This window comes from Stigmatopora nigra, chromosome 1 (assembly GCF_051989575.1).
Source record: "Stigmatopora nigra isolate UIUO_SnigA chromosome 1, RoL_Snig_1.1, whole genome shotgun sequence".
Taxonomy (NCBI): Eukaryota; Metazoa; Chordata; class Actinopteri; order Syngnathiformes; family Syngnathidae; genus Stigmatopora; species Stigmatopora nigra.
The window spans coordinates 11,686,580-11,711,992 of NC_135508.1; the positions used below are offsets into that span (position 1 = coordinate 11,686,580).

The following is a 25,413-nucleotide window of genomic DNA, read 5'->3' on the forward strand; positions in this document are numbered from 1 at the left end:
TGAAAATCGCAAACATCTTTTAGTATTTTTTGAGATGACAGAAATCCCTTTAAAGTTCCAAAGTTTAGATTTTGCAGGTCAAACAAACGGGCCTCGGTGATATCTAACATCCAATTGTGATGATGGCATTATCAAGAGAGTGTGACGTTAGTCACAAAGTGATAGCAAGATACTAAATTTCATGGAAAATGTTTCATGGTAAGAGTCATTAACTAACGCCCTCCCACAACGAACCTTGAACCCTTGACTAAACACAACACAGGCTTCTCAGGAAGTACCCATAATGAGTTCCCGTATGAAGCAAAAGGGGTTTTTCTGTGTCGGCCGTCACGGTGACAAGCAGCTGATAAGATTTAATAACACAAGTCGCTTCAGGGATTGTAATAAAAAGGACAACTTCCTGAATGTTCCAGTGAGATGTGAGCATGAACGTGGTTAAAGGATAACCGTCAAGAACACGAATAAATGACTAATGAATAAACTGACAGAGACGGCATAGAAGAAGGACAAACTCATTGATAAAAACCACAATTAGAATCATCAGATTGGACGTCTACCAGCTTCAATGGCAGTGGAACGTGATCACTCAATACCAACCTTCCCAGTTGAAATGGGTTTCATTTCCAGAACTGGCAATGAATGAGTTAAGGGCTACGAGGAACAAAATAATTCAGCACTATAAGGATATGGCAAAATAGTCATTCATTAATTTTCCATACCGTTTATCGTCACAAGGTTCATGGGGGTGCTGGAGCCTAACCCAGCCCACTATGTGGCATAGGGAGGGGGGACTTGATGTAAATAGAATTGATTGGCAGGCAATCATGTCAAAATATACTTATATTTACTGCTGAAACAAACAGAACAAAGAGAAAATGTCCACCTACAGCCAAAACGTCAAGAAAATCCCAGCCAATGTGAATTGTAGCTTTATTGTAACAAAGCAGAGCATTTTTGCATCCGAAGGTAGCCTGTACAGCTAGAAGGCATCTGAGCAGAAGCCAGTGCAAGAACAACACACACAACTCACTTCCGACATCCAAGAGGAAAGAAACAGGAACGAGGGACCAAAAGAAATATGTTCAAGTAAATTAAATGAGAACAAGCAAACTTCTCCACTGGTTCAAATTGAAGTAACTTAACGACAATAATAAGAGAAACTTTGCCACATTCAAATGATGAGCATTTCAACACTTGAGGAAAAAACAATAACATACAAAATGTCAAAGATTCAACAGTTTCACACTTTCAAGTATTGATAATTCAACATGTCATAAAGAAAGAGGCAGAGCGGAAGAAAATCAACGAGAGCTACAGTGTGACAACATTCATACAAAAAGAAAACAAATCATTTCCAAGTCAGTCAATAAATGGCCCACAGTTTGGAGATAAAAGGGGGAGGGACTTTTCTTGAAATGCCATGTATGTTGCAAACTTTTAAAAACAAACAAACATAAAAGAAATGACTGTAAATGCAATAGACACTGTCAACTTAATCATTTTAAATGTAAGGCTAAAAACAACAGGGGACTGGAAGATACAAGGTTAGATAGTATTCATTATTTTTTGGGAGGGTTTGGTACGGAAGTTGAGTGAATAAATGCAACACACCACTTCAAATATTATTTGAAGCTTCTGACTTTGCACTTGTGTTTTTCGCCCCAATGTCCCATAGTGAAAACCATCAGTGCAAAAGCTGTCAGATAATTGAAACAATCGTCTTTGTTAAAGTCCCAAAACAAAGCTTGCTCGCAATCTGTTCGAGTGAACAAGCAATTTGTCTCCTGCTATTTGGCATCTCTTTAAATCAGGCCCCTAAATGCTCTTTGAGATAGTAAAAAGCTGACGGATTCTTTAGCTTTACCATATGTGGATGCATATCTAATTCGTAGGTTAAATGGGGGAAAAACAGCTAAACTGTGGTAAGGTCAAGATAAAAATGTATTAAAAAATGGAATACAACAAAATTGGATTATTTAGTTAGGGTTATATTGTAGAGGTCTTTGAGAAACAGTTTGTGTTGCGTTATCATTAAAATTATTTTAATAGAAACTGGGCTGAGAAAGATGATTCAACTTTGATTCTTTTTTTTTGCAAGTCAGAATTTAGAGAGAATGCAATTTTATGTCGATTCTAATTGGGGGAATTTAACCTTGGCGTTACTTTCTTTGTCACGGATGTTGAGCTTTTCCTGACTTTGCACACAAACCGGGTCACGCCCCACTGACACGCCTGCACTTGATCAGTGACGTAAATTTACACGGACAGCTATCATCAAGCCAGGATTATGACTGTTGTCTAAATTACTTTTTGGAGACAAATCTACTCTTCAATCTCGGGTAGATAGCCATCTGGTGCGCTTTAATCGCCATTGCCTTTCCCTCGTCGGATAGGGCAGATGTTGAAGCGCATCAGACGTGATGATTAACAAAGACGATAAGTCAAACAAAGTCCAGAGGTGGCTTCTTCAAAATCAGGCTATTATTGCATTAATGGAGCACCACAACCAATAGATGGCTACGTTTAGAGTAAAAATCAATGCTCCCTAATTCAAATGATACTGCAGGACTGTTATTCATTTATAATTTTAAAATACACATTTTGTTCCATGTGAGAAATTTGTATTCTGCAAAGTAGTTCTTTTATAATAAATATAATACATTTTATTCTGCTATTATAGTATAATAGATTATTTTCATCTCACGGACAAATGTTGTGGTAAAAATATATATTTTTATATATATATATATTTGTATTGATGGATAATTTCTTTCAGTTTGGCAATAATAATCCTTTACATGAGATTCCGTACATTCAAAATACGCAAGCTTTTAGTTCGTCAGGTACCATTTTGGTCCGTGTCGATATAGTAAAGCATTGTTGACCTAAACACAAATTCTAAAACCAGTTCCAAACTGTGACAGGCTTGCAAACAACCTGAAACAATAATGTGAAGAAACAATATAATAAAAGACATTAACTTGTAAATAACTGAAAAAATAACAAGCAGTGTCTAGATGACAAATAGTACCCCTTCCCTGTTGGCGGAAAAAAAACAGCAGTAACCTCAACCAAGGATGTCTGTGAGTTGACCTTGCTTTGACCTTTTCTTGGCTTTAATTCCACATTTTTGCGGTGGCTCAATGCCTGGTTGAGCACCCGTCTTCCAAGTAAGAGCAAAGATATAACGGCTTTATTCCAAACAACAAGGCACTTGATAAAGCGAGGGGAAAGGCTCTGGAGGCAGCAGCACGACCGGAGAAAAGAGAGGGTGATAGGTCCTCCTTGTTTTTGGACAATTAACTCCAGAAGCCGAGGTCCCGCTTGGGATCACCAGAGTGTCGCCAACACTCTAGAGCGCTTCAAGCTGCGCATCGAGATACCGCCCCCGCCCGTCTCATTGGCGGTACTTTGAGCAACAGATGACCTCTGCTGAGACTGAAGGAAACAGACAAGTGGTGTTCAAGGCTGCTGTCTCTTTGAATTAGACAAGAGATGTGTAAAACTCACTTTGGTTTGCGGGCCACATTAATGCCGAGCCGACTAAATGCCGTCTGGCCCGGACCATTTGATTTTTCGGCCCAAAAAGTTAACTTATTTATCCATTTTGACTAGGAAGGGCAAATGAACATTTGTTCATCGGACGACTAACAGGCTGTGGACGCTCATCATTTAGTGCCATTGATGGGATGGCACTGAAAGATGAGCCAGTTTAAGTGAATTGGACAACCATCATTGCGAACAGCAGGCAAGGAGTTCATTTTGCATCACTTTTTATTCTTGTTCTTCTAATTTCCCTATGGATTTTGAGGGGCTTTCTGGGAAGCTTCTTGTTTGTGTGTTGGTTCCTGCAGATTTTTCGGCATTTCCAAGTTACTTCCTTTTAGTTTTGGGTCATTTTAAGGTTCCTAATTAACTCATTGGCTGCCATTGAGGACACTTGCGGATAGGAAATTGAGCAAAGTGCAGTATTGCATGCATTCGATAAAACAACTTAAAAATATCTGGTTTTGTAGTGCCCTTGTCAAAAAGTTTGAATGAGCTACAAGTGTCCGACAGGCAGAACAACTTTGTGGGCCGGCCGGATTGACACCACCGAATTAGACGCAACTGTCAGACGTCTTGGACGAGGTGAACCCATAATCAGTGTTCACTGGATGACTGAAAATGAATACTAATGAAGACTTAGAGTTACGAAAGTAACAATTTTGGGAAAAAAAATACAACTCGTTATGAATTTCTTTTTAGTGTTGTATTGTGATTATTTGGTAGCATTAACAATTGTTAAATGCAGTTATGATAATAATATTTATAAAAACGAATCAAGGAATTCTTGAATGGGAACAATGAATAATTCTGGCCAAATTCATTATGGTTTTTATGCAGTCTCCCCAAACCCAAATTGCAAAAAATGATGAGTACTTACCGAAAAAGTTGTGAGAAAGACCTGGAGGTCCACAGCACTAGTTTTACCTCCTGGTGTTACTACTGAAAGAGGTCTGCGGGGTTTTGAAGTTGATGTTCTCATACACACTTGACGCATCATCATTTGTCATGCTGAAATGATAGGAAGGGACAATAAGAACATCACTCAAATTGCACTCACACGTCAGATCCTGATTAATGCCAATTTAAACTTGGCGCTGTTTAAAAGCACTTTAAAGCGTTAATCTACTCTCAATTTACCCATATTCAATTTTACTCTGCTTAAATTGCTAAAATGATAACTGGATGAATTCATTAAAGCTGAAGCATACGCACATTAACAAAATATACTAAACCTTTTGCACCGACAAGATTGATTTCTTTGATCAAGAGTAAGAGCAGGGGGCCTAATGACCAAGTGGTTAGCGCATCGGCCTCACACTTCTAAGATTGAGGGTTTGATCCCAGGTTCGGACCTTGTCTGGAGTATGCATGTTCTGCCCGGACTTGCGTGGGAATTCTACTCCGATTTCTTCCCACATTCCATAAACATGCAACGAGGTGTAATTGTTAGCGTGAATGGTTGTCCATCTACTTGTGCCCTGCAATTGGCTGGCCACCAGCCTCTGATTTTCACTTCCTTGAAAATGTACTCATGTTAGTCCAAGTTGTACTTACACAGATGAAGAGCGTGATGAGGCCAGGTTGAGTTTGGACCTTGAGTTCGCCATTGGAGGATATTTAATATTCGAGTACTCTCTCTCCTTTATCTTGCTCTTCTGAAAAGAGACATCATCATTTAGCTTCTAAAACTGCTGGTTTAGCTCCAATAACATGTTTTGGTAATTTGTAAACACAGTTGTACCTCGACTTACAAAATTAATTGGTTGCAAGACTTTTTTCTTGACTTGAAAATTTCGTAAGTAGAGGTGTACTTTATATGAATGTAAATTCTCTTAATTCATTCCACAGTTCTCACACAACCATTTATTAATGTCTTAAAATAAATAAAGCATATGAAAAGGTGCCCTGCACCTCAGAAAATATCTCTCTCCGTGGCCATTATAGATGTAATACTCATGTTTTTCCGCCATATGGCGGCAAGAGGCCGTTCTAGCAGGGCCGAAAGCCACCCACTTTGTAGTACATTTTAGACTTTTACGTGTGCCGTGTGTGCCATGTGTGTGTGTGTGTGTGTTTGTGTTTGTGTGCAAATATGTGCCATGTTGCATTAGTTTTTAATCGCTTAATAAGAGAAATTCAAAATAAAATAACAAATAAGGAAATGCATTTACTTTTTGGGGATTTCGTAACTTGGATCTTTATCGTAACTCGAGTCAACCATTTGCATATAAAAAAAAATGTAACCTGAAACTTTCGTACTTACAGGTATGACTGTATTTTAAAGCTTTAGTAGTGGTGTTTGACAACCAACCAGCAAATTACCTGCTCTTCTTCTAGTCTCTTCTGGGCAGTGTCTATGTATTGTTGCACGGCCATGTAGATAAACTTGTACTGAGCCTCGGTCTGTACCATGCCAGACCTCTGTTGGCGTACCCGTTGGATTGTTTTGGGGATGTCAATATCACAGTCAAGGCCTGTGCCACACAAAAACACATATGATCCGTCTATGCATGTTGCCCCATTATTTGTGTTCGAATACTCTTTACATGAAGGGTTATAATGAATGAAAAAAAAAAAAAAAAGATCTTACCGTGGCGGCTTATAATGTCAATGAGGATGTCAATGACTATAATGGTGCCAGTTCTGCCAATCCCAGCACTGTGGGAACAACCAAAAGCGAAAGGTCAAACAAACTAGGTGTGAGGAAAACAGCCACTGGAAGTCATAGTGAAGAATAGAATTGAGTAATTTTGACATTTTGGAGAGACATGGAAATCTTATATCACAGGTCAGTTTAGCTGTGGTCAGAGGATGCAAAGTTGGGCAACTAGTTTGTACCTGCAGTGGACGACAATGGGCCCTGATTCTGGAATGGTCTTCTGGGTCCGGTTGATTTCTTCGAGAAACCAGAGGACCCCACCGGGCTCGTTGGGAACTCCGTGGTCCGGCCAACTCAGGTACTGGTAGTGCCAGATGTATCTCAGTGGTTCCCTCTGAGAGGAACAATGTAAAAACAAAGACAGGCTGTTTGATCCATCCTGCTTTTTAAGTAGTCATCATAGAAATTGCACTTTATAGAAAAACTATCAATTGAAAAAGTGGCAAAATTTCATATGAAATGCTCGGTTAGGTCATTTCTTCAGGTCAAAATTTGCAGAAGGATTGACACGTTTTTAGCAAGTTCATTGCGTTTCAAATATTGACAATTTGTTATTAAAGCAAAGCAAAGTATAGTCGCTAGTAAAGACGATTGAATATAAGTTATTGTGTCTTGGCTTTGCCAATTTCAATTTTTGGAATTTCATCTTTATTATTTATAAGATATATATGTATAATATTTAGGAAAAAGGCTACAGATATTTCTGTCTACAAGGGATTGTAATTCCTTGGGAGCCAGCAAGAAATCTCCACATAAGCACAAACACGTGCTGAAGGATTTTGTGTAATAGGTTAGATAATCTGATCCTAGGTCAGTGTGTCAGAGCTTATTCAGGGCGTAGCTTTCCCTACCCGGTCCAGACGGGTCACTTCCAACTTCCTCAGGATGTAGTCCTGTGCGGGTCGCTCGTCCACGTTTCTCACCAGGACTCTTCCAAACTCTACGCTGGTGTGAAGGTTGGGCCAGTAACACACACATTTGTTCTGAATTGAAAGAAGAAGCAATAGGTCATTCATGGTGATAGGGGTTGGGGTTACGCAGCGATGGTTGGAGGGCGGCTTGGCGAATGTTTGTAGGAATTAGACAAAATAAAGAGCTACATCCACTCAAGCAAGCTTTGCAATCAGCTTAAGTGTAATACTATCCTTGTTGCCTGTCTGCCTCCTCTCCTTTCTTCTGGCACATACACACGCATGATATAAAATGATATTACAGTAGTTGTAATGTTCAAATGTTGTTTTCATATACAAAATAAATGTATCTGAACGAATTTCAAATTACGGACAAACTAGGACCTTTAGCGATGAATTAAAAAAAAAAGAAGAAGCCCTACCCGTCCTCTCTCCATCTCCTTTGTCGTCATGACAATAACATGGGTATTTTCCTGATGCACCATCTTCCAGAAGTCGGCAACAGTATTCTGTAGGCAGCCTTGAGTGGCAATGAAGAATTTGTCATCATCCAACTGGCGCCCCTCTTCCTGTGAGCCCTGTAAAATAATGATAATAAAAAAAAAAAGTGTTTAATTTTTTTAATTAGGAAACCAAGTTCAAATATAAAAAAATCTGAGTTACTAAAGCACACACTACTCATCACACCAATAGGGGGTAGCATTCATTCAGATTTCCATAACCTTGCATAGGATTTCATTCATTCATTTTCTGTAGCGTTTATCCTCACAAGGGTTAGGGTGGGTTCTGGAGCCTATTCGGGCTAACTCCGTGCACCAGGCAGGGGTCACCCTGAATGAGTGAGCAGCCATGCTGAAGGCACAAGGAGACCATTCGCGCGAACACTCAGGTGCAATTTAAAGTGTTCAATCATGCATGTTTTTGGCATGTGGGAGGAAAACAGAGTACCCTGAACAACAAACTCAAGCTTGGGTAGAACATGCAAAATCCATTCTACACAAGAGGGTCCAGCCTGTGATTGAACCCTCGATTTCAGAACTGTGAGGTGCTAACCACTTGGCCAGCGGGCCGCTAGGTGGTAGAATACAACCAAGATTACATTGAATAAAAATGTTGAATATTGCACGAAAGAGGTGGAAATGCATCAACCTTAACTTTTTAAAGCACCAAATTCTGCTATATACTGTTGGAGAGCATGGCATAAATTCAGACTCACTCTAATGTAGTTGGCGTTTATGTAGTCTGAACCGGGAACATCCGAATCCGTGTCTCGAATTTCCACCCGAGTCGTATCAACTGAAAACAAAGATTTAAATCGTCATTAATACAAAGTGTTTCTGTCAATGACCTCAGCCATGTCTTTGGACTGTGTTTAAGCTATCACAGCCAAATCAGCGTCTTGTCTGCTTTGTGTATTTGTGTCACGCTTTCCACAGGAAGCTGGTGAGGCAGGAAACAGCAGTTTGCTCTACGACTCACAGGGGAGGATATTCTTGTATCTGTTTTTACTCTTGTTTTCTGGTTTCATGCCTTCCTTCCGGGGATACAGCAGTTTGCACTCTTGCTGTTGAAGTACCTGTGGGGATGGGAGCAGGAGAGATCGTGTTTTCTGTTTCATTACATTTTCTGCCATGTACTCTACAAGATAAAATGTGACAAAGCTGGCAATGTCACGTTGACAAAACGCCATCTTCACATACACAAAGTGAAAGAAAATGGAAAAGAATTGGCTTCAAAACCACCCAATTTTCCCCCAAATTTCAAAATCTAATCTCTGTGAAACGGAATTATCTGATATGACGGCAATCAAAGCAAAATTACGGGACTAGACGAGATATATTGTGTCATTCTCTTCCATTACACCAAAATGACACTGGCATGTTGAATAAAACAAGCACATGGTTCCCTCAAAGTACTACAACAACATCATTCTTTGTAATGCAGTTTGCAACATGACCGAGATAATGAATGGTAAGGTTGGAGTCCAAATCAAGTACCTTTAATCAACGTTCTTAATTCTTTGCCATATATAGTGGATTTAAGCCTTTTTCTCTTTAATGCTGAACACTAATTGTGTGCTTGTAAGAAACCTTACCTCAAATTCTTCCCAGAATCCTTGTTTAGGCTTCTCTGAATTGTCAGCGACTTTGTTGAGCTCTCGGACTCGATTCTCAATGTTGGCAGCATTTATCCTTGTCGCATTGAAAGGCTGTATGGAGAAGGAGTTTGATTGTTAAGCCTTTTCTGTCCCCTTTTTTTCTTTTTTAAATGGGTTTGTGTCCAAAATATAGTATGGTATCATTTCAAAGTCACCAGTATTGTTTCATAACAACTATAAAGAAGAAATCTATAATCAAAGTTCAATCAAACCTGTTTGAGGTGCACTACGATACCACTCTTCTCCACCATAGGGTTCTTTTTGTAGTGATCCACAAGGTCCGCCAGGGTGTCGAACCTCTCACCACCACCTACGTCGTATTTCCCATCGTGCTGAAAAACACCACTCACAGTTTAAGCATGACGATGACAAAACATTTTCACAATTACGCTAGTGTGCCGAGTTACCTGGTAGCGGATCATCACATGGGTGACCTTGGTCTTGCGGTCGACGTTCTCGTGCTTGTCCTCGTGCGTAAGAACTGAGAGGACAAAGTCGCCTGGTTTGCTCTGGCTCTCTCGAACCAGGAAGCTTCCAGTCTTGCCTTTCTCTGTGAGCAGTTTTTCAGCGTCTCGGCCAGACAAGTGGCCGTGGTACCACCTGGAAGGCAAATCATTTGCAAAATCAATGCAAATGACAAACTCACACACAAGATAATGTGATGACAGTTTCAGAACAAACATAATTTTGTATTTTTCGGACTATAAGTCACACACACAAAATAAATAAAACACAATTAAAGGAAAAACAAAAATACATACAAACATGTATAAATACATACATATTTACATACATACACACAAACATACACCCACACAAACATACACACATACACAAAAATACACACACATACACAAAAATACACACACATACACAAAAATACACACACATACACAAAAATACACACACACACACAAAAATACACACACACACACAAAAATACACACACACACACAAAAATACACACACACACACAAAAATACACACACACACACACACACACACACACACACACACACACACACACACACACACACACACACACACACACACACACACACACACACACACACACACATATATGAAACACGATCATTCAATGGCAATATTTACAATTGAAATTGATTTGATCTCTATAACTGCGAATGGTAGCGAAAGAGTGACCGACTTGAATAAGTGAATCTTCCCACCATATACTGAGAACAGCAACAGGGCAGGAAGTGCTTCAATAATGCAGGATGAATGGACATATAAAATTTGTATGCTGTGCAATGGCTGGCAGTGGTGGTGGAGTGCATTTAGGTCTTCTCCTACAACACTCATGCTGAGAGTGGTTCCTGAAGATAGAACTAGGTTGGAGTGGGCAGGTTACTTTCCAAATGCAGTCTAATAGGCCAAACTTAATCTGCACATGCACCTTTAATGCTGACAGCCCCATACGCTTGCAGTTCCTACTGATCCATTTTTAACAAGCCAGGCCATTTTAAAATGGGCTGTAAACAAACCAAAGCGTTAGTGCAGTTGTGATATCATTTGTGTCATGCAGCAGCGGCTAAATTGGTGTCCTGCCCCGAAATGGTTGAATCATTCTGTTTAATGCTTATTCCATGAATGCGGTATTAAGAATACAGGCCGTTTTGATTATTGCTAACACATTCTCCCTTCCCCAGATTCAAGGTTTATTTCTTTTTTACTGTGCAATAATATGGCATCTTTCACACATGATCCCCTGCTTTAAAATATAGCCACGTGTTATTATTGTGGACATCTTTTTTCATGTCTTTCAAGGTGAAGCTTACCTCTACAGAGGGACAGAAAATCGAAAAAGCTCAGCCGGAGGCTAGAGGGTGTTTTTGGGGAAATGACAAATGATCAAGACAAGCAGGAGGATCTGAGATGGGGAAGACTTAACAATGTTCTTCCTTCCTTTTTGGGGAAACTGCTTCATAGCTGCAGGGTGTTAACGAGTCGTGAGTGCACATTCCTACTTGAACACTAAAACAGAGCATATCTAGAAACTTTTAACCATCTCACTTTTTATGTTACAATCAGACTATTTTTTATTGACAAATGATGACTACTGTTCTCATTATGATATTTCACATTTTACAGCCGAGGGGGGGAAAAATAAAAAATAAAATAAAAAAACGTATGTACGCTTCCTCAGATGATCCTCTTTTTTTACAGAAAAGTTTTGGTCCAATTTCAGACATCACCACAGTCTTTTTCTAGTTGAATGTACTATCATTTTATACGACTACCTCTATAACCAATATTTTAACATTTGAAGAAATATGCATGAATTTAATGTCCAATACTGACTTTATATCCAATTTATAATACATCTCTACATAGGGTTAAAGTGCATCACAAGCAGCAGTCGGGCAATCAACGGGAAGTGCACTAAAAGCTTCACTAATAACACCTCTTAGACGGCTTAACTGCCTCTCTAACTGTAAAAGCAACACTGAGAATTGAACCTAGCGGCAATAAAATCTTTTTGCAGACAGAAACTTCAACGCACATTTAAAGGCTTTATGTAAAGTAGCAACACATTTTGCTGACCTTACTGAAGCTTCAATGTATAGTTGTGCTTTACTGTATGTCAATGGTATGGGATTCTTTGGCGTACCTCTCAGACGTGGGGTCTTTGCAGTTGAGTGGGTATTTGAGCTCGATGACATGGCCGTTCCTCTCACGGAGAAGGTCCTGCTGTTCAGTGTAGTACTGCACCAGCTCGGCAAGCGTGGCAAATTTCTCGCCCCCGTACAGGTCATAGTAGTCTCCCGAGTTCTGGATCTTGATGTGGGTCACCTCATCGTTACGCCTTAATGGGGAGAGATCGAGTGTATTCATTTCTAGGGTATGCTTTAATAACGTATGAAAAAAACTCCCACACGTGTCCCTGCATAAGCAAAATATAGTTTATGTAGATTTTCCTGCACACACATATTACCAATGCATGAGTTTATCAAGCCATGTGGTGCGTTTTAAGAATTCTTATGTAAAGTCTATTTGAAAAGTGTATCATTAATAAACACTGGTACATATTTATCCTTGCCAAGTGAAACCCCCGACTCAAAGATAAATAGCCACTGTATTTTTCAGAATATAAGTCGCACCAACCAAATAATGCATAATGAAGACGGAAACATTATTTACTATATATATATATGTAACACTGGGAAAAGTCGAATTTTAAAGTGGGCACTTTTTATTTGATCAAATATCAAAAGCAAATAAATTCTGAATTAAAAATAGTTCAATGGAGAACAAAATAGAAAAGCAATAGAAAATACCGGTTAAATCACAAACATTATACACACGATATCAGCTTTGTGCACTGTAGATTCTCCTAATCTGTGATCTGACATTGCCTATTGATGAAGTTTTCTGTGTTTGATGACTACAAATACAAAGTAGTCTAGCTACAGAACAGAATTTGTTATAAGAAGTAATTCTGAATAACAAAGAAGGCCATCCAGTCTGAATTTCAATTGAGAGACAGAAAAGAATTTAACTAAGAAATAAGATTCTGGTGGGACTACTCTAGGCCAAACTCTTCTTTCTTATTATCCTCTAGATGTGTCTTGATACTTCCGTATTACATTTAGGCCTATTTCTTTTTCCATTTGTCCTGTGATCCATCACTTTCTCGGTCTTTCGCCGTCTTTCCTGGTAATTGCTAAATAGCTTTAGTATTGGCTGTTGGCACACTGCCATAGATTTTTATTCCTATTCACATTCCGCTCCAACTCATTTCAAACACAGTCATTGAAACGCAAAACATAACCCGTTACATTTGATTTATTTGATGAGTTGATTAACCATGCAAATATAAATGAGAGCAGTTTTCCTCTCATAATATGATAAATAAATGCTTCCATTCCATTTCCAGGTGAAGTCAGGTGAACAGCACTTAACACACAGGTGCTGCCACTACAGACAGCACGATATATAAAAAGTAGATGGACGAGAGAGCGAGAGGAGAAATCAACCCACACTTTGAGCTCTATGCAAACAGCACGACGTCAACAGGGGCATTTTGGTTCATGGTGACAACAACAACAACCTGACATGGATGCAGACAGTTGAAACGGTGACATTGTTTAGAAGCTGAAATTCAGTGATTCAAAGATTTTCTCATTTCATGTTAGGGAAGATTTTCAATGTGTGTGTTCCCAAGGTAAAACGTTCAAGTCCATCTTGATGCCTGGCTATAAACCACAATATTTGCATCCCTTTTGCGTCATGAATAACGTAAACGGAAAGAAGCAAGTAAACGGTGTAATCGGTTTGCATTCTTCTCGTAGCTACGATTCCGCTACTTTTGGGGAATGCATTTCAAAGCATTTTAATTCACTCCTTTGCAACCTCGTTGGGTGCATATGAATATTTTTGCTTCATCAAAATTTGACACACTCGGATGCAAGTTACACCGACCGGGCTGAGGTCAGTTAGCTTTCTCATAACATCACACCAGAGTGCTTCTGTTTGTTAACACTTTTCACATCTATCTAAATGAACCACCCGTAATGGAATGAACTTGCGTTTAAATAACACTGACTTGATTGCTATGATAGCGTGGAAATACTCCCAAGTGTCATTACAAGCTCATAACTCTTACAAAGATATTATGTTTCAATATTACAATTAGCACTTTATAAAAAAAACATGTTTGAATGAATAAAATATAAATGCATCTATTATTTGTCTTTATTTTGCTTGAAATGATAATTTATAAAACCTTGGTGGGCCAGGTTGAAAAATAAGAAAACATTGAGATACCTGTGGCCTGTGGTTTTCTCTATGTCTGACAATAATACAATATATATTTATAATATAAAATAGGAACAGACATTGCTTTAAAATTTGCAAAACCTCTTCATGTTCAGATAAAAATGTGGAGATATGAAAATGGAAGGCAACGAGAGAGGAAGAGCAAACAGAGCGAGGGCACCAAACTCCCAAAGTGACTATTACCATCTGAGCTATCACTCGTACTACTCATGCTGGATAATGACTCATCAACTCATTAAACTTTCCTCTGTTTTGAGAAAATACTGAATGAATGTGTGCATGTGTTCCGATACACGATTACTAAATCGTAATCATGAATATATTCCAAGACTGTAAAAGGTCTGGAAATGCAGTAAATCGTTGGAATATACAGTAAGTGGATTTGTTTTACATTCTGCTTCTGATGGACTCGCACTGTTTGTATGTCATGACAATTTAAGTGTATTGAATTACAATAGGTTTGCCATTGGTACAAGGCGGAAAATTTACACAACATAGACACCTGTACGCACAGTTCAAAAAGCCAAGGTCCGAACCTAAACCACAATGGTGGTAAGGCCCCCAAAACATCTGTTACTGAGGGACAAGCACTGATCATATTCCCATCAAAAATCCCCATGTGATCATAAAAATAGCTTTTGAGCTTATTGACACCGATAGTGAATTGAATTGCTCCCACATTATTATTTCTCTAAAGATTTACCAGTGTTTCAACTGAAGGTTAAGCACAAAAAAATCTTTTATTCGATCAAAATATTAATTCGGAAGGTCAAAGACCAAAACAATTTTCTGTAACTTCATTTGTTTAAGATAGATTAGAACACAAAAATCCTGCTTTCTATATCCCTTAAAATGGAAAACTAGTCTCTCTTGTTTACACTTACGACTGAACTTCGGACCATTGAGAGAACAGTGAGGCAGAAAAAAAGGACGTAACAGGGGAAACAAGACAAATACCTGACTGAAAGCGTGAAATCCCCCGGATTGCTCTTGCTGGGTCGGGCCAGGAAACTGCCGTGGACACCCCGGGTCAACAGGAGCTGCTCTGCTTCGATTCCGGTGACGTTAGGGTGGAACCACCTGAAAGCAAAATGGAGATGCTGTCATGCATCAGGATGGTAGCGTATATTCCCTTTAGGAGGCCAGGGAAATGAATGAATCACAAACAGAAAAAATTCGTGTCACAAAGGTTTAATAGCATAGAGACAAAAACCGATACATGCTTGGACACTGGCTTCTTAGGACAATACGATTCAATTATAAAAATGGGAAATAAGTGCATGAACAGGAACAAATCAGAGGATGACCAGTTGTGTATGCCTTCCGCACTTCTACTATATAGTATACAGTGTCAGTCGAGGGTCACATAAAATCACTCATTAGCTTTTCTTGTCATTTGTGCTATTAAAATATATAACAGGCCTAGATCGCAAACATAATCTTCCAGCATACCTCATTAATTTCATTGTTTTGTCAGAGAAGATGAGACTCACAATGTTAACAGCACATTTGGCTTGACAGAAAAAAATGCTCATATTGAGAGATAACCCTTATTATTTCCACATTGCAGGTGAGCATAGAATTGGAGAGTAATAATAAAAAACAATGATGATAATAAAAAAAAAATGCCGCACACACTTCCTGATAAGAAAATGAATTCAAATAAAAACAGCAGTGCATCGAAAAAACACCCCAAATAAAAAAATACTGGTTGCGGATTCAACCAAATTCATTATATTTGTTTGCACAGGATGTTGATGCAACAGAAATATACAGTAAATCTAAAGTATTGCATTTTTGACTTGTGTACAATAATTTGCAATTTTCTGTGGCTTTAATTCATAAATTAATATTAGATTTAAGCAAAAGTATCACTAATTCCAATTTGTGTTAATAAACATGGACTATTGGAGCTTTATAATTCAATATGTGAATTTATTTGTTGAATTCTGATTGTGCTCGGTGACCTCGATTTTCTTGGAGTGGCACAGATACACACATTCATAATTCATCAAACCCATAAATGAAACAGTAAAAGGAATAATAAATACACTAACAAAAAAAAGATAATTAACGTAATAAAATAAAACTGACATATGAGGTATATTGATCCATTAATGTGTCTTACAATCTGGTGTGCCTTATGGTTAAAAGAAAAGTACTGCATTTTTCAATAAACTAGCGCATAAATGACTGCATTATGAATTTTTGCCCGATGAAATCGTAATACAACATATTAATGAATAATCAAAAAAGTGGAGGGTTTAAAAAAACCTAAATTAGAAATTGTATGAACCATCTACCTTAAATATTTAAAAGTATCTGTCCCTGCATGGTTTGTAATTGGACTAGATTGATACCAAAATATGCAGTAACATACACCATTATTTTCTACACTGCCTGTTTCTGTGTTTGAGTCCTGCCTGCAGCAGAAAAAAAAGTTTGCTTACAGAGGAAGAGCGAGAGCATGGCAGCGTGAATCAACTATATTATATCATTAGTTGAGGCATCCAGCAGTGTAAGTAAAAGCAAGGAAAGGAATATGTGGGTTTACAGGAATATACTAAAGCCAGAGCCAATGACCTGTTGCTTTCTCTGTTGGAAAACAAAATGCAATTATTTATCTCATATACTTCGCAGGTAAACAAAATTCACAGTTTCTAAACTTTATCTGACAGTACAGTTAAAGTTTGATTCAGTTGTATAGTGTGTAAAAGAGAAAGTTATAATTGGCTTGCTGCGTGCTGATTTTGAAGAAATAATGTGGTGAAGGGAAACATGTCAGTTGTGCAAAAGGAACGCTCATGTTTTAGCTGGGATCATTAGGTTAATCCTCTCTAATTACTGCGGGCCATTGCTAGCTCAGGTAATTCACTATAAGCCATGTTACGTGTCATTTGCAGGGCATAGCAAGACAGCATTAGAGAATAAATATGTTTAGCTGCAGAAAAAAAGGCTTGAGCTATTTCGTGGATATTGAAGATAAAAAGATAGTCAGCTTTACTTGGTATTCGCTGTTCTGCACACAGCAAATTCCATACTCATTCTTTAGTGTTTTAGCAATGATTTAATCAAAATGCATTTTTTTAAAGCAAGATCCGATCACTCTGAATTAGGGGCGAACACACTTTTTTTTCTGAGCGAGCTTTTCCAACCCAAAGTTATCTACGATACATCATGAACATTTAGGCATTTTACATGGATGAAGCCATGGGGCGATCACAAAATACGGTAATGTAGAATTTTTTTTGTCTAGAGTCATAGTGACATTTCCAATGTTCACCACCGGCAAAAAAAGGATTGTGTACAAATCTAAGGATGGATTTTGCACAATAAATTATTAAGTTAAAACAGTTCATCAAAAACCTTTAACATTTGATAGTAAATATATATTAGAAATTTAATCAGAGCTCATCACTGATACGAGTATCGTGCACAATGTTGAGAAAAAGAGTACTAAATTATCCTATTTATTCGAGTATTTGTATTAATATTTAGTCGCAAACTATGGGTGCGCGTTATACACGGGTGTATGTTATACTCAAATGAATACGTAATATTTGTCATTCTCCTTGTCGTGGGTGAGGAATTTTATAAAATGGCAATCACTTAAACATAATTTAATGTTAAAACAAAGTTGCTCTTTGTCAGCATAGTCTACTACACCCAACTAATCATCTAAAATCTTTTTCTTTTGTTGCGAGTGAAAATTGTTTCATCATCCTGATTATTTACTGAAAATGTATTTTGCTGAGGAAACACTAAGAGGTCATGTGTGTCAGCTGGCAAACAGATTATTCATTGTCTTGTTTTTAATCCTTCACAGATTCATACGGAGAAATAATAACTGCGGGACAAATACAAAAAAAAAAAAAACATGGTCCGTCACTAATCTATATTTAATCCTTCATCCCAGAACTGCTGTCTCTCGTGAAATCATCAAAACAATGGGGATGTGATGAAAGTTGCAACACCAAGAAGATTTGACTACAAGGAAAGTACTTTGACACAATTGTACATCTCTATAAGTAAAGGTACATGTTTGGTATTCAAATGAACATTTTTTTATCTGTCAAAAAGTGCAAACAAAACTAAACAGAGACAAAGATGTGACTAAAGGATTTTTAAAATGTGTTCCTTGCAGGTGTTGACTTGTGGGTTGTTTCACTGCAAAGTAGGGATGTTCAACCAGGTGTTGGTACTTTGGTCCATGGATGTGGACAGATATTATTCAATGTAGACCACAAAACAGCGACTTTGCAACCAACTTTCACTGGGCTGGATGCGTTTTCGAGAATAGCCTTGCTACATTTGTACGTCTATTTTAGCGTGAAGTCAATACATCTTTTTCAATCATAAAAATCCAGCTGTGCTGCATTTCAAAACAGAGCGAGTTTGTGCTGCCAACAAAAACAGACCCCTAAAATCAATGGGACTTCAACAACTGCTGATCACAGATAAAGCCATTTGGCGATTGTGAACAGTATGAATATCAGTAAGGTAAAAAAAATAAAACATTGAAACTTAAACTGTAGTTGCATGACGGCAAAATACGTTGAACCAATTACGTTGCTTGCATACCAGGAATGTGGAGACAGTTGAACGGGGATAAGATCTCCCTACCTCACCATTCTGGTCGAAGCCTTCCTCAAACCCCTTCCTTAGATTTTAGTAATCCAGTAAACAATTGAGTCCAGGAAGTAGGCAGGACAATATAGACACAAAATGAAAGTGTGTGGGGAAGTAGGTTTAGGGCTGGGTGTTACTGGGTTAACTAAAATGAGACAGTGAACACAAATGTGATGCTTTGCGCAAATGTACGAATGAGAGAGGGAGTAGGTAGGGGTGAGCGAGGGGACAGAGGTCTTGTAATCTGGGATTTGGATGAACGTGAGCGAGCCTGATAGCACAACTCGTCAGCATTATCAGACCCCCCTTTTTTTCTCTCCACCTTAGGCAAATGTAACAAGCTTATGCTACGCCTTCATCCTGACTGGTCTATAACCAAACAAAGGCCAACCTGTGATCCCTGAGCCAAGATTGCTTTTACTTGCCACGACACAGAGCAGACCATGGCAGGCCGGATCAGGATAACAAAACCCTCCGAAATGAAAGGCACTGGCCCGGTCTTGTCAGGGGGAACAAACACAACAGCTGTGTCGCCCGTGCTGGGAGATTACATCTAATCGTGGACGGCATAGTTACACCATATCATAGTCGGCCCTCGCCAAGATAACCCTCTGCAATCCGGCCAATTCAGCAGTGTGCCATTAGGCTATTCAATTCCCATGCATGTGATGAAGATACAATGTAATGCATTTGGAACAACATATCTATACCTTGGATATAGTCACATTCGATTGGCTAAAACGGTAATGAGATTTTAAAAGGAATGCTACAATGTAACATGACTACTTCGAGCAGATATGAGCTTTTTCTCCCCCACAATTTTACATGTCTTCTTTTCTCTAGTGTCCATGTGATAGCATTATTGTCTTCCCCTCAAACATAAGATAAAAACACCTGCAGATAATACAGGTTTTGTGATAGCAGTAGCAGGGTGACAGGGTTATTATTTCGGGGAAAAGTTCTTAGAAAGAATGTAAGGTTGAACAAGATCTGCTGGGCTATCGTATGTCCACTGTCGTTCCAATCTCATTTTTACTCCCTCCTCCACAGATCATGATCTCAGGAGCCGAGTGACTCAGGGCTTTCCAAGAATAGGATTTCCTTTGCAACCCATTTCCTTACATGCAGCCTCAAGCAGAGAACCAGGAACGCAAAACACAAACGAGCAGATGAGACTTGTTTGGGCGGATAAGACATCAACAGAGAGTTTAAAAAAAAAAAAAAAATGTCATGGGATTGACATGGGCAGCTGGGAGTTTCAAGTCGGGCCCCAAGCGGGTGGAGGGAAAATGGGGCAAAGTGTGCGTCCACAGCTCCCGCTTAGTCTCTTACGTAATGTCTCAAGTTCAATAAAGCCTGGACCATCTATTTACAGCATGCCTGTCTAGGCCCTCCGACAAAAAGGTGGTATACTTAGCAAGGCATCAAAGTCCCCATAAGGGCTATATTGGTCACAGACAAGCCCCGGGCTGTGGATTTTGGTAATGTTGTCCGTATTTTTACCCCAGCTGATGCCCATGGAGTGCTTAACTAACGAATCGCTCATCACAGGATGCTTTACAGCAGGGGCGTCAAACTCTGATTGGTTGGCGGGCCACATTTATGTCAACTAGATCTCAAGTGGGCCGTCAGGTTTATTTTTGAGCAAAAAAGTTACCTTTTGATGTAAAAAAAAAAAAAAAAGTATTGTCCAGAAATGTATTCATCCTTAGAGCTAGAGTTTTTATTTGGTTTTCTCAGGGCTAAGACATTAAATTAATCAATAGTGGAAACAAATTGCTTGCTTTTGATCGAAATCATGACTTAGAAATAGAAACTATTTGTTCTTAGTATCGAGTCTTTTTTAAGTTAAAAAGCAAAATCACAAGATTCCAAAACATTCATGATGGTTTCATAGAGGATGACTATGAATTGTCCAACAGTGGAATTCATCTGAAATGTTTACTGTTTAAACAAAAAAAGTAGTTATTGTTGGCTTACTTGGAATTGTAGTAACATTTGTGTGCTAGTAATCATCAAAGAGGTAAAAACAATCTTTTAACCACTTCAACTGGATTAAAAAATATTTTCCAACTAAAATTAAGAGTATTTTAGACCTCTGTGGCATTCATTTCGATGATTTTGAGGAATCATTTCTTACTCTATTCTATGCATAACGCACGTTTAAAAAAAAATAAAAATGAACAGTTGGTGTGACGAGACCTTCTGGAAGTGTTGCTAGCGTTATCTAATTCCTCCACACGGGCTGTTATTTTCCTGTGGACCGACAGAGAAAACTGACTCAAATGAGTCTCATTGACAGACGGGGTCTGCTACAATCACAAAGGGGGTAACATGACAATATTTTCAATAGGTGGTTAGATCTACTGGAGGTAACTGCTGTACGAGGGAATTAAATATGGAATTCTGTGGTCTGACACAGCGAGAAAGACTTTAGCCACACATCTTTTGTCTCGCTGTGAGGTTTTAAACAGGAAGTGCAGAGGCAGCATAAAAGTAACACTCATAAATGTCTCAGTCGTTCGCACAAAGCATGAGGAAAGAGAAATTACACACTTTTCAGGTTTGTGCTATATTTAGTTTGAACTTGATTATGACCTCTACCTTTGAAATGTTTTATTTTGGTGTTTTTCGACCCATGTAGTATTGCTCACATCAACCAGTTTTAAAAAGTAGTGTACATAAATCTGTAAAACAATTATTGCTCCTTTTTAAACTCAATAATAGCAGTTAACATTCTCTTGAGTTAAAACGTGGGCTTCTCAAATCTTTCTTTTTTTGTTTTTGTTTGTCAAACAAAGTTTTGTGACAGTTTAACCCCAAAACGGAGTGCTTCATTTTCCATTATTCCCAACTGAAACACAACCAGCATTGCCAAATGGATTATTGTTACATTGCACATTTCTTTCAAAACACTTTGTATAACTTAATACAAAATGTAAGCAATTTCAGAAACTTGAAAATGCAGTAACATGAACGATTCAAGCATATACTGAACCAACACTCCTTTTGCACTGATCTGTTTACCGCCCGTACAGTTATTTGCTTTTTTGTGTCAACTATAAACTCTGTTAGTGCAAAGAAAGCAAATTCTGAAGCACGTGATGTATAGAAATTGTCTCCAGAGCAGCCAGCTAGCTGCTGGAGTCAACATTTCCCAGGTCACCTTGCAGCAGGAAAGAACGCTGATGCATGTGGTCAAATAATTAGTCAAGAGATAAAGAGCAAGTGCAACATTTGCAGTTAAAGATGATCTTGGATGCAAACATTGGGATTAACTACACAATATCCAAAAAGATTTTTGGATTATCAGGATTATGGGATTGATGATTTCAAAAGTTTCTCATATACTTAATGTTGAAATGGTACATTGTAACTATGGTTGTACATTTTGTAATGGTAACAGGTTGGCTCTGAGACAGATGAATTAATAACATAATTTCCAATAGAATTTGGAATGAAATAGTCACCTGGTCATCACATCTTTGTATGGCGAAACAATCGATAACTCATTATAATTCCAATGTTTATTTCTGTATTCAATTTGTAGAGATTTTTTAGTCAAACTTAATAAATTGCCATTATTCTATTGGTCAGCTCTATTTTTGACCTATGAATGGCCAACTGCTTATCTCAGACATAAGAACTGAGTAATACTTAGATTTTAATTAAAACCATCATTAACAAAATTGTACGAATTAATGTTAAACACAACAAGCCTAACTAAAATTTCATATTTTTCCCCTTTGCTCGTGCCAATCGGTGGATAGATATTTCTTATCTTGAAAGTTCCTTACATGGATATTTCTTATCTTTGATTAATTGACATGATTTTCTGTGGTTTTTCAAATGAAAACATAGTGTGAAGTACTTCCTCCTTTTACAAACCACAAGTGACAATAAATAAATATACTGATACAGTATTGTCAATGACTTTGGCAGGCAAGATATTTCTACTACACTAAGAAATTAAAAACAATTGAACTTAAACCAAAACAGGGTATTGGCATTCTTCTTTCAGCAATATTTTTTAAAATAAAATATTATAATTATTTTTTATTATTATTATTAAAAATATACAAGATATACACTGTCCATAACACGATGAAAACATGTGCAATGTAATGTAACCAATACAGGAGATGTTACTGTGGGTCACTTTTGGAAAACACAGTAACGCATCTTGACGATGATTTTTCCTAACATTTATTTAAAAAAAAAAAATCAGCAAACCACGAGGTGTAAATGTTTGACCGACTTTGACGTAAAACCAGTCGAAAAGTTACTAGAGCGCCCTCCTACTCGACGAGGCGCTCTATCTCACTGCCTCTGGAAACTCACCGTGGCTCGACTCGTAGAAAGTGAAGCAGGTGTCGAACACTTCGGCCGTGAGTGGTGACATTTTGAAAAACATGAAAAAAAAACGCTCTTTACCTCCGAGATGTCATCGCAGTCCGATCGAGCCCCGAGAAGTCTTCAAACGTTGCTCTAAACAGGACACCGCACGGGAGAAGTGACAGAGAAGGAGCGGCGGACAACGTTAGTGGGCTCCGGCTACTTGGCTAACCCCGTCCCATCAAATTACAATTTGCTATACTATCACGTCCCAGATCCGGCTCTGACCTTCAAAACAAGAGCCTACATTTCTGCGTGATTTTTGAACGCTTGTTTTATCAATTTGCTACCCATCTGGTCTGAGCACATGAATAAAAACCACCACAGCTGTGAATTGCACAAGAAATATTGACCTGCTCTCAACTGAGTTCAATTTTTACCTTAACTTTACACCCGTCTTCCCTTAAAACAATTTTTAATAGAACATTTGCTACAGGAGAATACTTTTTAGTAAACCATCCCATTCATTTGTAAATAAAAAAATGATATTCTTTTTTGTAATCTTCGACAGTAGGGACCACAATGTTTATTGTTTTAGTTTGACGAGCACCACCTTATCCAACTAAAACGGACTGAAGCCCCTGGGTCCAATGTTCAAACGAGTGATTCTACGCTATCAGCTCCCCGCCAACATCCCATTTGGATGATTGTCTCAAGGGACCTGTTTGGAGGGAATGCCTTGCCCAGCGGCCAATGGTGGCCATGGGCATCACTGTATACATTTGTTGTCCAACCCACTTGATCAGACCTGTGCAATCCGGTCCTCGGGGTCCGCAATGGGCGCAGGTTTGTGTTCCAAGCGATCCAGCACAGACAGTTGAACTAATTAGATTTCTGATGAAACAAGAAGCACCTGACTGCAATCCACTGATTGCTCTACTAAGATACAAGATTGATGGAAAGCTTTCCTCTTATGGGTTTGAACGAAAACCTGCACACACTTCGGCCCTTTGTGGAACTAATTGTCCAGGTCTGCACTTGATTATCACACCCCAACACAAAATTTGGCCACGTCTACGAAAAGGGGCCTGGATTTGACAGCAAATTTTAATACATTTTGGGGTGTGGAATTCAAAAGTCATCTCAAGTTGACAGTGTTTTTATTCTATTAATTTTCCATAAAAAGCCACGGTTTTACGCAAAAGATAACATTTAAAAGACAACGTATTTTCCGCACCATAAGCCGCACCAGAGTATAAGGCCCACCTTCAATTAATGACATATACTAAACTTTTGTAACCCTACATCCGGCCAGTCGACTGTAAATAGCTAATATACCAGTAGGTCAACAAATAAGGACATTGAAGGTTAATGTTTGTTCTCTGTTTTAAAGTGTTATATGATGTGATTCCAAAAGAAAGTGTAGGTAACAAAGCAGCAGCACCTGTGTTAACAGCCAGGTTGACGTCAGCAGACTATCACTGCAGCTTAATCTACTGGGGGATGGACATGCTTATGCAATTGTCTGTGAGCCAAAAGGCTTTGAAACTATGGATTTATTTGCCTCCCCACAGCTTGACCCCATGTGCCGCCACAGCCCACACACCGGCACTGACAGGATGGAGAAATGAAACATCTCTTCTCCATGGAATTCCTCTCAAATCAGTGCACTGAGCTTCAGGCTAAAAGGATGGGCTCCAACTGAGTTTTTATTGTTCACGTCTGGCGAGCAGTTAAAATTGATGCTGGCATGCAAAGGGATGACATTATTGCCTGATCAATACATGATGGAAATGGATGTAGAGAGAGAGAGTACTGGCTGTGTATTTGCTTAGAACACTAAATGTGATGGATGCAAAGTCATCGCCTCGTATCAGGGCATTTAGATCCATACTATAGGTGTCATGTTCGTTTCAAGAGGATGTGCTGCACCTGCATAGTCAAATGCTGCATGAGATTATGCATTTGTGATGATTATCTTCATAAAAAAAAAACCATTCAAACAACTGTTGGCTACACAAGGTACAATACATTGTGATTAAAAGACAATGCAATGTGTCCTGTCTGGTGCCCATAGTTGGCTGGGATAAGCTCCGGCACCCCCCACGACACTTGTGAGGATAAAGGGTACGGAAAGTGAATGTTTTTGGAAAGAACAATGATGTTGTTGAAGGTGATTAAGAAAATGTCAGAATATTAGTAGTGGAGGACCGCTAATATAATTGAAAATTTCCCCTAAATTTGGTGCAAAGTCAATTGTTGTTTACATTAACATTTTGTCATTTCTGTTCTGCTAATAAAAATGTTGATCAAATAAATAAAGACTTGACCTTTTTTGGAATTTCAATCGATTCAACAAGACAACAATGAAC

General features: G+C 38.5%; 1 protein-coding gene and 1 long non-coding RNA gene across 3 annotated transcripts; one reads left to right on the top strand and one right to left on the bottom strand.

Annotated features, from left to right (window-relative positions):
- Positions 1-916: 916 nt before the first annotated feature.
- ptpn11b (protein tyrosine phosphatase non-receptor type 11b) lies at positions 917-23,885 on the bottom strand. Its single transcript, XM_077724728.1, has 17 exons — positions 23,850-23,885; positions 23,141-23,194; positions 15,035-15,157; positions 11,910-12,104; positions 9,685-9,877; positions 9,490-9,609; positions 9,215-9,328; positions 8,599-8,695; positions 8,336-8,415; positions 7,542-7,697; positions 7,060-7,191; positions 6,388-6,542; positions 6,140-6,207; positions 5,872-6,023; positions 5,104-5,204; positions 4,427-4,557; positions 917-3,438 (listed from the first exon to the last, which is right to left on the bottom strand). Exons 2-16 carry the CDS (start codon positions 23,152-23,154, stop codon positions 4,470-4,472), a joined length of 1,788 nt encoding a protein of 595 aa, XP_077580854.1. The 5' UTR covers positions 23,155-23,194; positions 23,850-23,885; the 3' UTR covers positions 917-3,438; positions 4,427-4,469.
- LOC144207592 (uncharacterized) lies at positions 17,137-22,456 on the top strand. 2 transcript variants are annotated; one of them, XR_013328721.1, is made up of 3 exons: positions 17,137-17,308; positions 17,994-18,111; positions 19,034-22,456. It is a non-coding gene; the product is annotated as an uncharacterized LOC144207592 (long non-coding RNA). The 2 variants fall into 2 exon arrangements; XR_013328722.1 differs by having other exon boundaries at positions 19,757-22,456.
- Positions 23,886-25,413: the final 1,528 nt, after the last annotated feature.